The following is a 14855-nucleotide window of genomic DNA, read 5'->3' as shown; positions in this document are numbered from 1 at the left end:
AATTTATTCAGATTTATTATGACACGATTGGAAACCTCTTCAATTTTCCGTAACATTCAAATTTTCCAAAATATTCCACGTTAAAATTCCCATCCCTATTAAATCCCATTCAAAAAAAGCTTTGTAACGCTTCTTCTTCCACAAATTTCAACCGATTCAAACCATTTCAAGTCACGACGTTCATCTGAATTTTTACGACAACCGAATGTATATTTGAAGCCGTCATGTTCAATACTTTCCGAGATATTCCAGGTTTTTTCCGAACGGCGTTCCCATTGAAAATGAATTACGGAATCTTCAGAAATCTCAAAATTTCACCTTTTTTCAAATGTTGACTACCAATTCATACTTTGAGCTAGAAACTCCATTCAAACTGGAAAATATTCAACATTTCGCTGACTTTTTATATTTGTTTCAACTTCTTAATCCCATTCAAACTTTAAAAATTATTCACCGTTTTCTGAAATTTGGTTATAATGGAAGTCAATGAGAAAATCCTTCAAACTCGCTCGACTTCACCCTGTCGCCATGGATTCATACATTCACGTAGAAACTCCATTCCAACTCTCAAACGCTTACAATCACGTGGACTTTTGGTCACTAATTCCGATTTTCGATATCTCTTTTAGTTTTTCCACAGCAGCAGTTTAAAAAACATGAAATTTTCATCTCTTCTCAGACTTTATAATGGGTGTGTATTGCGTGCGGTCGTTAAAGCTAGAGTGGGTGATGTCATCGCTAGAGTGGAGAGGGGGTACAAAATCATCCAGAAATTTTCTCTTCAACTCGCCGCTACGGCCACACCTTTCGCTCTACATACACAATTTTTACAGCATTTTGTAGGAAAAGCCGTGCCGGTCGCAGAGGTGTGACCGCCGAAGCCAACGGACAAACGGTTTGGGCTGAGCGGGGTCCAAAAGGGCGCCAAGTCGAACCGGCTGCCCCATTCGCTCCCATGTTAAGCGAGAGCCCAACATTTTTGGAAGAAAGCAGACGATCCCTGTTTTTTCCATCGCCCTACCGGCCTCATTTTTCACACTACAGAAATAAAATTTGCACCATCGCGTTCGCCATCTCGTCCTCTCACTCACCGTATCCCGTTTTTAGCTGTAGCCATTATGGTTGTTTGTTAAACGGCTGGAGTTTGAGTGGTACGTTTTCTCAACTTTTGCCTTTGTTTGGAGTATTTGAAATTGAATGTGCGGTTGCTTGCAGGCGATTGGCTGATTCAACCAACAGCAGTTAGGCTGAAATTGACCAATCGCCTGTGTGTTACAGAACATTCAAATTTGAATACTGAGAGGACCTGAGTTCTTAAAACCTCATGCACCGACAATTAGACTTGAAGCAGCTCAAGGTTTGAAATTACCAACAGTTTTAAAAGACTGTCTCTCTGTCTCTGTCTGCCACTCTCTATACCTGTCTGTCTCTGTTTGACTAGAATTGAATGTCCTGTTGCTCACAGGCGATTGGCTGATTCAACCAACAGCAGGCTGAAATTGACCAATCGCCTGTGTGTTACAGAACATTCAAATTTGAATACTGTGAGGACCTGAGTGAAAACCTCATGCAGAGACAATTGCACCTGAAGCAGTTCCAGGTTTGAAATGACTAACAGTTTAAAAAGACTGTTCGTCTATCTCTGTCTCTCTATCTCTGTCTGCCTAGAATTGAATGTGCTGTTGCTCACAGGCGATTGGCGGATTCAACCAACAGCAGTTAGGTCCTCTCAGTATTCAAATTTGAACGTTCTGTAACACACAGGCGATTGGTCAATTTCACCAGCCTGAGTTCTTAGCAGTTAAAACCTCATAGAGAGACAATTACACCTGAAGCAGGTCAAGGTGTTTGAAATTATCAGTTTAAAAAGTCTGTCCGTCTGTCTCTCTCTGTTGCTCTGCATGTCTGTCTTTGTCTCTCTGTCTGTCTGTCTGTGTCTTTCTGTGTCCACCTTGGACATTTTAGACTGCAGTCTTTTTTAACTGTCAATAAATTCAAAGTTTCAGTTGCTTCATGTAAAATTGTTACCTTTCTTTCTTCAGATTTAGTTCTTTCAGCTTTCTAACATTCAAATTTTACACATAATTATAACATTATTGTATTTTCATATCAGCTATTCAGCGTGGCTTTGGCTTTTTAACTAATATTCAAATATTCTACATGATTCAAATATCGATTTATTGTCAGCGCAGCTATTCAGAGTGGTTTCAGTGTTTCAATAAAAATTCAAATATTATACTAAATTCAAATATTAATTTATTTTCATGGCAGGTATTCAGTGTGGCGTGATCCTTTCTTCAAACATTCAAACATTTCACATAATTCAAACCTTATATCATTCAGGCAGCTATTCGGTGTGGCGTCAGCCTTTCTACATACATTCAAACATTCAAATCGTTCAAAACTTTATTGTATTCAAGGCAGCATTGCAGTTTGGCTTCAGCTTGAAGCATTCACACCCGCAATTTCTTCAGAAATTGCTTTTCTAGTTATTATTATTATTATTATTATTAGTAGTAGTAGTAGTAGTAGTAGTATTACAATTCAAGCGAGGAATGTACACATATTAAACGGGATTAAAGCTTGAATGCAAAAAAGAGTGCGGTACATGTTCTATCTGCAACATGAGCAAATATATGGAATAGTATACGTATTTACAGCAATGTCTTACTTGTTCATTAGCCACCACAGCGTCTGAAAAATCAGTGTTAAATTGTTGCTACAACATGTCTTTCTTGAATGCGCCCCGGAGAAGTCTGTTCCTTACATATATGCAGTCGATAGGAAACAACCAAACGTCGCGAGAGTTCCGCATTAATTTTACACTGGTTAGTGCACTGTAATATCTCCACAAAGTTAAGTTAATTTTAGTATGAATGTATCAGAAACACAAACATGTGTGGTGTAATTTGACCAATAATATTATATTATTATTATATATATAATGTTCATGCGAACAGCATAAAGAGTTAAATGGACACTGCTGGTCATATCTAGATGTGAACCCCAAACCCGCGGAAGATCTCGCGAGAGTGATAATTTTAACCAAAACCATCGCCTTTTCCTAAACATAAACAAGTGTTTTCGGTCCCTAAACTACCCATTACTCAACCGCAGCTTTGTTCCATTATAAAGCATAAATAGTTTGCGCAATATGCCAATGAGCTGACAAATTTCGCGAGACTTTTGCTACTCAAGGGTTCCCTTCTTGACACGACCGGCACTGCTGCTGGGTGTCGGCTCCGCCCCCGCCCTGGGTTGCTCAGCTGTTCTTGTCAGATAAACGTTACGCGTTCAAGTACAACCAGAGGCAGAAAAAATATCAACAACTAAACAGGTACGTAAGCTTTAGCATGTTTTCAACTGATGTGAAGAAATAACATGTTTACAGAGAGACTGTAGTTGTTGGTATTAGTTTTAGTGTTCCAGGCATCGCCACACCCACTTACTGGCATTGCTTGCATGGCTGAATATAACGTTAATTAACGGCAAGCTAAAGCTGAGCCTAGCCTGTGTAACTATAATAAGTTTCAGAGTACCAAAGTCTTGGCCTAAGCTTTATGTGTTTCATTATATATTATTATCATTTTACAAATTTTAATTGCTGTTTCTGCTTTTCTAGAGGCTGTTTCTTTCTAGAGGCTCCTCATAAATGGTTGTGGTCTGTTTTAGGTATGTTCTGTAACAGCGTTAACAATCATTGCAACGTGCTATCGCTCACACACATCACTTTTAACAGCAGCCATTTTTACATGAAACAGTCGGGCAAACACAGGTGATACGAATGATACTAATTAAGGTGCTGTTCCATTCAGGTGAAATAGAGTCAAGGTGCTGCTATTGTGATTGTTGGCTAGCTGGGCAGGCTTTGCTGCACAAAATGGAACGGGACCTTAATTAGCATAATTAGTAACACGTGTTTTTACCCTACTGTTTCATATCAGCATGGCTGTGGTGAAAAAGGTCTAGATTAACAATATTTGTAGCTTCTTACCACTAACATTAGACAGGAGCCACTTTTGTATCATCAAGTATGCAGAGTACTTTTAGTGTTGTTTGTGTGCATTTAGTTTTGTGTATGTAAACCACGTTGTAAACTTTACTTTTAGAAAAGTGTCATACTAATAGGTAAGGTAAGGTAGTTTATTTTTTCAAAGTGTCATGCAGTAAAAGGTGCCCTGCCCTCATGAGCATATAAGACACTACAAACAACAAAACAAGATAAATCAGGAGCAAACACCATAATACAAAGAGAGCAAAAGAAACAAAGTTACACTTCCTACATTACAAACCATCTTAAATCAAATGCTGAGGCTTCTTACATATTGCATCCACATACTTTGAGCATATCTAAGGCACATCACTGTGCCTTTTAACACATCAAATACAAAATGTCATTGATAGGCATTTAACACATGTTTAGCTAAGAGAAACAATTTGTCTGTGAACAGGTACTTAAGTCTACATTCATCTGACATGGAAAATAAATCCAAAGAACCATCAGACATGTTAAGAAAAAGCCTGTCTTAAATTATGTTATAATGGACAATAAAACAAAAAGTGCATTTCATTTTCAACCTCTCCCAAATCACAGAGATGACACTTTCTTTTCTCTTCTGGGATTGAGTGGAATTGACTAGTTTCCACTGCCATAGGCAAGACACATCTCATCTGGGCACAGACAGACCCCCTTGCTCTAGTCAGGTTAAGGGTGACATAGTGCTCAAGGTGGTAAATACATTCAATCATACTATACATTCTCAATTTTGGTTTACGCAGGCCACTTTTCTTCTGACCATTTCTGTTTATGATTTTCAAATGTAATTGTTTTAATTTGACTGACATTAAAAGATAATTTATTTCTGAAGATCTATTGAAGACCTACTTTATCTAACTATTTTTGCAAGCTCTCTCACCTCTTACAGTATTTGTGGATTATCTGTGGTGCATCTCTCCGATTATCTTAGTACAACAAGCAGCCATGGCTTCAGTTTGGCCCTCAGCGCCAGGTACCTCAGTGACTGGGGCCTCAGCGCCAGGTGCCCTAGTGCCTGGGCCCTCAGGGCCAGGGGCCACCCATTTGGCCTCCAAAGTGGAGCTGACCATCTCCTGTGAGAACCTCATGGACATGGATGTCTTCTCCAAGTCTGACCCTCTGTGTGTCCTGTACATCAACTCCTCAGGCTCCCAGTGGTATGAGGTCTGTAGTAGGTAATGGGAGGAGAATGTTTTGTATTTGAGTTAAGGTTTATTTTGAATAAGACATTTATATAGATGTTTACATCTAACACAGACATACCTGCCTGCTTTGTTGGTATAGTAGTTGGCATAGTAGTTGATGATATTGTGTTAAATACTTCCATATGTGGAACATATGTGACTTCTGATGAAGCCAAATCATCAAATTACCTAAAATTATGTTTATGTCATTGTTTTTATATGAATCAGTATGGGCGTACAGAGATGATCCTGAACTGCCTGAATCCAAAGTTTTCCAAGAAGTTTGTTATCGACTACTACTTTGAGATGGTGCAGAGGCTGAAGTTTTGTGTGTATGATATTGACAATGACACCTATAGCCTGGAAGATGATGATTTTCTGGGGGAGCTGGAGTGCACTCTGGGCCAGGTGAGCTTCACTTTTTGCAGTTTTGAAGCTTTGGTCATTCCTCTTTTCCTCTTTTCATTGTTCTGTGACATTGCTGGTATTTGTGTCCAGATTGTTTCTAACAGGCAGATGACTCGACCTTTGTTGCTGAAGAACAGCAGGCCTGCAGGTCATGGGACCATCACAGTAAGCAGACTCTTTTCTCATTTGACTTTTTTCGCAATTTAGGCACATTCTGTGTTGACACAGAAATGTACACAAGACATACTGGATGGAGTGGCTGTAATGTGTTCAGGCAACTGTGAGACAAGTGTATCAAGTACACAGTATCTATGATAACAGATAAAGTTTCTCTCTGATGTTTTTTGCGCAAAACATGAACTCCAGACTATGAATCTCTGTGTGGGAATGTGGTCAGAGCAAACATATAAACAGGAAATACTGTCATTTATCTTGAGATCTTACAGCAAATACCCGGAATTCTAGTTTCCTCCACGAAAGGGGGTTATGTTTTTGGTTTGTTTCGTTTGTGTGTCTGTTTGTCAGCAAGATGTCGGAAAAACTACTGGTCTGATTTTCATGAAACTTGATGTACAGTTGAAGCAGCAAGAAGGAACCCATTAAATGTTGGAGCATTTTAAATCAAGGAGAGGATACACAAATTATTTTTCACTTTCACTAATGTGTGTGCTGCGACTTTGAACATAAAGTTTCTTGGTTCTTGAAGTTGTTTTGTCTCTCATCCAAGAACTTCAGAAGTTCTTCAAGAACTGAAGTAACCATAAAAAACAAACAGAGCAAAATATATGTATATGTTCAACCTGAATTAAGAAAAAGCTAAAGCTAACAAACAAACACAATCTTTTGGACAATCAATTGGACAACACTCCTGAGTACTGATATAGACCGTATAGCTGTGATAGGCAAATATCAGGCTGATAACCTGGGTCAACTGATACATCAGTCGGGTTCCAGATTGAAATGACCAAAATACGAGAGTTACCTCCACCATGGTCCAAGCAAAGTCAGTCAAAGCTTTAAGAATTTTGATTTCTTTTCTTTTAATAGATCTGTGCTGAAGAAATAACAGACACCAGAGTGGCAAACCTTGAGGTGTCAGCCCGCAAGCTGGACAAAAAGGTACTGATGGTCATTTTAAATAGATCTGACATTTGCCGTCTTTATTATTTCAACTGCCTTTTGATTTACTTGAAATATGTTGAAGTATTGTAAATTCTTAATTGGGTCTGGTTGTTCAGTACTTGTGGTGGTCGGACCCTTTCCTGGAATTCTACAAGAAGACAGAAACTGGATGGCAGCTGGCTCACAGGACAGAGGTACACATGCTTACCAACAACTTATCCTGTTGCCAAGAATTACTGACTTGTCTCATCATGTCCTGTCCTGTTCATGTAGGTGGTAAAAAACAACCTAAACCCAACATGGAAACCCTTCCGCGTCTCGTTGCGAGCTCTCTGTGGAGGAGATGTGGAGAACCCTATAAAGGTATTTATTTTTTAGTATTTTATTTATCTCAGTTAATAATCCCTATAAAATGCAGCCTATTAACACAACCACCCCCCCACCCCCTGAAGAATGCTCTGAAGTGTAAAAAAAAGGTAAATTTCTTGCTCCTTTTAAGTTTTGATTTGACTACGCTTCCCTAACATACTAATGATTCATCTTGTAATTGCATTTTCTTTTCATTTTACAATGCTCCCAAACTTAAAGCAAGGGTGTGCTTGAGACCCAGCCGGATAAACGATGTGTAATTTTGCACGGTTTGTGACGTCACCACATAAAGGTGTGCATCTTTGCATTGTTCTTTTCACTCAGTTTGGTCATTCTCATTGCATTTACTGCATTTACATTGATACCTGAGACTGAAATGTGACTTATTATTCGTGCATGTAAGATGTGATCTTTGTAATATATTGTAGGGTTAGATCAATGACTGTATATAAAGACTGACAACATGTGTGCCCCCCAAAAGTGAAGCCAGCTTATCTCAGTCGCCTCCTAGTGGGTAGTTGCAGTATAACCCTGGGACACACAGGAGGCCAAGGGGCCATGAAGTGTTGCAACACATCAGTCCTGGAGTGTGCAGCTCAACACACCAGGAGTGCATTTCTCCACACTGTTCAAACAAGATTCCTCTCCTTTGCTGTTTTCTAATCACACATAGAGAGGATCTTTAGTCATAGAAGTTGTAAACCCTGTCCTCTCCATGTTAGCAGATGGTGAGACTAAAAAAATAAAATGAATTTTTTCCCAAAGATGATCTCTGTCATTTAGGTAGTTCTTATCAGGCTTATGCATGTTCAAGTGTTTATTTTTCTTTAATGTTAATTGGTCATTTCAAGCTGAGTTCTGTTTGTAATTGTATGGATGGGACCTCAGTACTGTGGTTTCAGCTCTGATTGCAGACTGGCTCCAAATGTGCTCATATCTGGGATATTTTGGCTTCATTTTTATACTGTGGGAGCAAGTGGAGATGCATCCTCCATCTTTATTTACAGTCAGTGGGTTGGACTAATGGCTTAGTATTGGACCAATTATGTGATGATGCATCCTTGCTGACCACAAATAGTGACCCTGAGAAACCAAACATGTCTTAGCTCTTACTAATCCTAATACTGCCTTTCTGTCCAAACATTAATATGTTAAGATGACTATCAGCCAAAATGTTATTAAAGCATTTCTAAAAAAAACTGTCTGAACTGATTATGAAGTGGCTTTTATTTTGTGACCCACTACAGTAAATCTCTCTGTTTGTCTTCAGGTTGACTGCTATGACTATCATATCAGTGGCTCTCATGACCTCATTGGGAGCTTTAAAACAACACTTGCAGAGTTGCAACTGGGAACACACTTTTGCCCGGTGGGACTTTTGTGTGTGTTTGATTCCAGCTCTACCAGTAAAAGGCCTGTTATTTTTATTTTAACTGGTGTAAATATGACTCCTGTTCTTACTTGCAGGCTGAATTTGAGTGCATAAACCCAAAAAAGTTAAATAAGAAAAACTACAAAAACTCTGGAGTCATCTGCATCAGAAACTGTCAGGTAATGATTTAAAGACATTGTACTCTACCTTGATTTCAGTATATTTTCTTTCATCTTTTTCTGAATTTTAGACAATTATTTTTTAAAACAACCAGATATAACTTGATTTATACACATGTTACGATTCTCACTCGTGTTTACTGCATCACTATATATGCTGAACATAATGTTTACTTTTTCAGGTGGTGAAGGAGTTTACCTTTCTGGATTATATTATGGGGGGATGTCAGATCAACTTCACTGTGAGTTTAAGATGTTCTCTAATACTTTTATTTTTACTTATATTATTATTGATTATGTTCACTGTTTTTAAACGATCATACCATACATACTGTCTGTCTATAATGCCTCATAAGTAAAATATTACATTTTTTTAAATTTTTTTTCAATGGCTTGAAAATTACTTCCAGGTAGCATGTCTCTCTGAAACTTGCAGACGCTTGGTGTATACTGTATTAACTATGTCCTTATACTCTCTCTGACCGGGGCCAGATTGCCATTGACTTCACAGGCTCAAACGGGGATCCCAGAACTCCCCAGTCCCTCCACTACATCAACCCTGAGGGCTATAATGAATACCTATCAGCTATCTGGGCAGTGGGTAATGTCATCCAGGACTATGACAGGTAAACTCAAACTCACAAACAACAAAGTCTAAACTCAACTTCACTCACAAGAATTTTCATGTGTTTATTTTATCTTACATCAGATGAGTCAGATGCAATGAAAATTGTCATTTTTAAACTTTAAAACATCTATGTGATAAAGTTTACTTACTTGCAAGAATCACGCTCTGCAGGATTGGATTTTACAGCTTTAATCTGCTGATTAGACAAGTTTGTGTTTTTTCCTTCTTCCTCTATATAGTAACAAGATGTTTCCTGTCTTTGGTTTTGGAGCCAAGGTCCCTCCCTCCTGGCTGGTATGAAAAAGTCTTTAAAAAAACCCTTTGAAGCCCTAATCATTTCAGACAGACTTGACATCAGACACTGAGTTCAAATTCATGTCATATACAGTAAAGGAAAGGTGCTTGATTTAATTGTGATACCTTAAACTGATTTGTGACCTTTACCATATAATTCAATCTGCAAGCAATTTTTGGCCATAAAAGGAAAGGAATGTTTTTTATTTGTATTTTACCATCACTTCTCCACTGGCTGATGGACACTGTACAAAATCAAAGCTGACATTCCTTGCACTTTCCCATGAAATAGTTTTTTGCACTAAACTCAGGTAAATTACGTTTTGTATTGCATTCTATTATAGTTTGTCAATTTAATAATTTTTACAAAATATTTAAGTGCTTTTTTCAAAGTATCTTAAGTTAACCAAGCTACATTTCTCCCTAGGGTACCTTTGCTGTAGTTGAACGTCTTCCAATGTAAAGAATTGAGAGCTTGCAAAGCTATGCTTCCGAAGTAGCTTTCCCAACACTGTCTATTGAATATACTGAGTATAATATAGTACAGAATTGAGTATTTATAGCATATAGTTTGGGGAATATTGTCGATCTAAAACAAAACTGACAGAAGAGTGCAAGTGAGAGAAAAAGTCGCAATTACAAATGTGTCTGCTTCTTCAGCGCCATGGATTTATCAATACAGAGCACAGTTAGGCTGCTGATATTTCAGAGCCATAGATTCTAACTGTCACAAACCTCAGTCAGATGAAGGAGCAACAAGTCAGACAGACTAGATTAACATATTCAGCTAAACAACCCCTCTGCCCCTGCACTCTCTCTTCTACTAGGGGATGCAGAGGTAGGATGGCAGGTAGACAAAGGGGATGCATTTTGGTCATCGCTAACAAAGGGGAAGACATCCTCCCTCAAATCACCAACTGCTTAACTGGCTGGTTGTGAATTGTACTTTTATAACACCTTCTGTATTGGACTCTTTATGATTTGACTTCTGTCAGCCAGAAAATCATTTTTTAATAGTAGGCAAGACACCAGGTTTCTGAGGAGATAAACATTTAGGGACCTGGAAACCATTTTAAAATTCAGAATCTGGTATAAAAATGTCATGGACCAATATTCTCAGTCTTTTATTTATTTATCTGTGAATCATGCTTACAGGTTTCCCATGAGTTTCCCATCAATTTCAATCCATCAAATCCATTCTGTGCAGGTAAGTCAAACCTTGTAACAAGACTGTTTGGCTTGTTAGCTGTTTAGTAATGCAGCATTGGTGCTGCCTTATACTTATGTTATCTGTGTGTGTGCATATTGCAGGTATCGAGGGTGTGGTTGAGGCCTATCAGCAGTGTCTACCTCAACTGAAGCTTTGGGGCCCCACCAACTTCTCTCCGATTATCAACCATGTAGCCTGCTTCGCCAGGCAAGCGTTCCAGCAAAACAAGGCCTCAGTAAGTCTTTTCTCATCAGAAAATTTGTTTGAATACTTTCTTGTCAATATGAAATTACAAGATACTCTGCATTCAATTTGTTCTCCGATAGAAAAACTGGAAATCACAATAATTTAGAGGTAATATCTGTTGTTTTCCAAATCCACATGATGTCCAACTGATTTTTACCCCATTTTGTTCTCTTTATTACTGCTGAAGCATGTTTTTCAAGAAACAAAGTTCATCTTACATATTTTCGAATTACATATTTTTTATACCTTAATACCTTGAAATGTCATGTTAATTCAAAGACCTTCAAAAAACATGAAACAGATGTATTGTCTCAAATCCAATTCATTAAAAGGCAAACAAACATTTACTGTTGCTTACTTAAATGACAAGATTCAGTGATATTTTGTCAGAATAAATGATTTCTCATCTTCACTCTCATTAAATCAGTCACTAATGTTGACTACAAGCAAAGTGGCAAGCCAATCGTATTTAAAAAAAACTAACTAGGTGTAAGATCATATTCATACTAATTTTATGTACTTATTACCTGATTCTTGTCCAACTTGTTCTCTCTCCATGTGCAGCAATACTATGTGCTGCTCATCATCACAGATGGCGTGATCACAGACATGGACCAGACACGCACTGCTATTGTGGAGGCCTCTCATCTGCCCATGTCCATCATCATAGTGGGTGTGGGCGCGGCAGACTTCAGCGCTATGGAGTTCCTCGACAGCGATGACCAATTACTGCGTTCACCCAGAGGTGACACTGCTGCAAGAGACATCGTCCAGTTTGTCCCCTTCAGACAATTCAGAGTAAGTAGAAGGTCATACCTTTATGCTGCTGTAATGGGGTCAGTGCACACAGGCCTACATACAATGGATTTTTGATTTGGAAGTAAATGTATTATATATGTAAGATAACTCATTTCACAATTCACTTTTATGTTATTTTTTTCTCCACAATAGCTCCTGTTGCTCTTCAATGCTAACTTCTCTGTACATTAATCTAATACCACCCTGCCCACCAGGTTGCTCTCTAGCCTTCCTTTGATTTCACTGGTCAGCTGAGCACAGACATATGAACACTTAAATGTTAGCAATAATCGTCTTAAACATGGCTAACTAGCTCTTATTCTTGTTACATTGTCATTGCAGGGAAGCAGTGTGGCCCTCGCTCAGAGCGTCCTGGCAGAGCTGCCTGATCAAGTGGCTTCCTTCTTTAATTCTTACAAGCTGAAACCTCCTAACATATATAATTTTTCTGATCCGTCCTAGAAGGGTGGGTTAAATTAACCCAGATACCTCATATTTACTGCTTATCTGCTTTTCCTGCACCTGCAATCTTTCTGCATTTATGCATGGAATGGCACAAATCAATGCCAAGAAAGGAATGTAGATTAAAAATTATTATTATTTTATTATTATTATTATTATTAACCTCAAAACTGTGACTGTAATTTTCAGTAATGTTTTGTATTTAATTTGACTTGATATATGGTGTAAAACAGAAATGTTCTTATGCCATTTTTACCTTCCCAATTCCCATACGTGACTTTGCATATCGGCTGATACAGAAAACTGAATGTCTCGATTCTAGTGCATTAAAAAATATGTATATTATTATTATATTTAACAGCTGTACACTACTAACCCTGGCTGGGTGTGATATGATTATCATTGTTATATGGCCCAGCTCTGGTTAAAGAAAATTGGCATACAGGATGCTGCTAGGAAGTAGCAGGGTCCTGTTTCATGGCTAATAAATTACATGATATTGGATCAGTGCATAGACTTACATAATCTGCAATACCTGATCCAGAACTGTAGGCTGTATCAGAGGCACTTCCAATACTGGTATTGGTATGGGAACAACCCTAATTTGACGCTGGGTAAAAAAGGAAAAGGGGAAAAAAAAATCTAATTAACCTCAAACCTGTCACTGAATTTTCAGTAATTTATTTAAAGGTTCAATGTGTAGGATTTAGTGGCATCTTATGGTGCACTTGAGATTGGAAAAACCCCACATCACCCTCCCCTTCCAAGGGTGCAGGAGAACCTACAGTGGAAGCCAAAATAATGTGAAAGGCCATATCTAGAGCCACTGATTTTTTTTTTTTTTTTTTGTCTACTTTAAAAACATGGCTTTACAACAAGACAGACTGTGGAAGAGGACACTTGTCCTCTGTAGATATAAACAGCACTTTCTCAGGAAACAAAGGCATAATGATTCTTATTTTCATGTGATTATACACTAATGAAAATATGCTCTTAAAAAAACTGTATTCAATGTGTCAACTTGTCAATACATCCCTGTAACTCTTACCAAGCAATCACAGTCTGTCTACTACAAATGTAACATGTTGTTGGTATGGCTTTGTTGATTAAGTGTCATTATTTCTTGCATATTTCTTTATATCTGTCTGTATTACCTTTTCTCTCCTATTCCTTTGCTCCTTGTCACTCAGTGCTATAACCCAAATTTCTTAGAGACATGTTTCATGTCATAATGTTTGAATCATCTGAAAAAGCAATGGACCCATACAGTGTGTGGTGTGTTTTTTTGTCTGTCTAGGCTGTCAGCTGGGAAAAGGATCACTGTCAGGCATTGGACAGGTTGTGTCTGCAGCACCACCACCATCACACTGATGTGACACTGCTCTTTCAGACGTTGTTATCACAACTCTGGATACTTCTTTACATGAGAGCAAAGTGTAAAATATGTATAAGATGATGTGATTTTGAGCATGATGTTTAACTGAGTACTAAGTTTGAGCTTTGTGCAGATACTGTGGATATTTGGAACATGGCGACTGAATGTGAAGGAACATGTATAAGCAACTGTTATTCTTGTTATAGCTATTGCAGCATGGGAGATCCATGTGCACCCTACTCTGAAAATAAGAGATTTTCAGTAAATATAATGATATAATAACAACAGAGTTGATCTGTGACTGTAGTATTAACTTGGATGAGGGGAACAGTATGTCAACTGGTAGGCATAAGTCACTACAGTCCAGTAAACTATATTTAGGCGTATCAAGCTTTCCAGGAAAATATATTTCACACTGTCTGGAACTGTCAATAAAAATAACATACCTGCACTAACATTAAATGAATGTGAATTTGTAGTCTTTGGATGCTTACACCAAGACTGTTGGGGTCAGTAGACCTTTTTCACAACAGACATTTTGACATGAAATAGTAGGGTAAACACAGGTGTTACCAACAATACTAATTAAGGTCCCGTTCCACTCAGGTCAGACTGAGTCCAGACCTGAATTAGTATCATTGATAACACCCGTGTTTATCCTACTATTTCATATCAATATGGCTACTGTGGAAAAATGTCTATATGGATACTAATGATTAAATTAAAGATTACTAGAAAAAAAATCATGTCAATTTCACCCTCAGGTGAATCTGGACAAAGTGTCCATTAATGTTGATGTCCACAGCACTGAACCACAGTTCTCATTCTAGTGCTCATATTAGTAGTTGTGGAGGATCTTAAAGCTCTGCTGATGCTCATTTGTGTCTGACTATCACAGCTTTGGTCAAATGCTGGTGTTTATATCCATGTTGAAGGCTGTCTGAATTGGACAAGAACAGTAGGCCTTAACTGATCGTTGCATGACTCTTAACTGTGCACAGTCTTTCATTTAACATTAAATCAAATTTCCACTTCTGTGGAGCTATGTTAGGGGGCATTTTATAGTACGAATGATTTATAATATTGAACTATTTATTTGACTAGGCTTACAATATTTTGTTTAAACTTAAAAATGATTACAGCATAGCGTTTCTGCAGCAAACTGACAGGCA

The 14855-nt window shown here is 38.0% G+C and overlaps 1 protein-coding gene across 1 annotated transcript; it reads left to right on the top strand.

The window, feature by feature from the left end:
- The first annotated feature begins 3235 nt into the window (after positions 1-3235).
- On the top strand, positions 3236-14145 carry LOC146307301 (copine-3-like). Its single transcript, XM_084746770.1, has 18 exons — positions 3236-3337; positions 3623-3672; positions 4968-5200; positions 5449-5628; positions 5719-5793; positions 6676-6747; positions 6867-6944; positions 7024-7113; positions 8390-8488; positions 8587-8670; positions 8853-8912; positions 9163-9296; positions 9538-9592; positions 10748-10799; positions 10904-11037; positions 11613-11846; positions 12189-12312; positions 13606-14145. Exons 3-17 carry the CDS (start codon positions 4982-4984, stop codon positions 12306-12308), a joined length of 1686 nt encoding a protein of 561 aa, XP_084602896.1. The 5' UTR covers positions 3236-3337; positions 3623-3672; positions 4968-4981; the 3' UTR covers positions 12309-12312; positions 13606-14145.
- Positions 14146-14855: the final 710 nt, after the last annotated feature.

The sequence above is a fragment of the Lutjanus erythropterus genome, chromosome 21 (assembly GCF_056507025.1).
Source record: "Lutjanus erythropterus isolate fLutEry1 chromosome 21, fLutEry1.hap2, whole genome shotgun sequence".
Taxonomy (NCBI): Eukaryota; Metazoa; Chordata; class Actinopteri; order Lutjaniformes; family Lutjanidae; genus Lutjanus; species Lutjanus erythropterus.
Note: the sequence above shows the minus strand (reverse complement) of the source record. Positions and strands in the feature narration are given on the sequence as shown.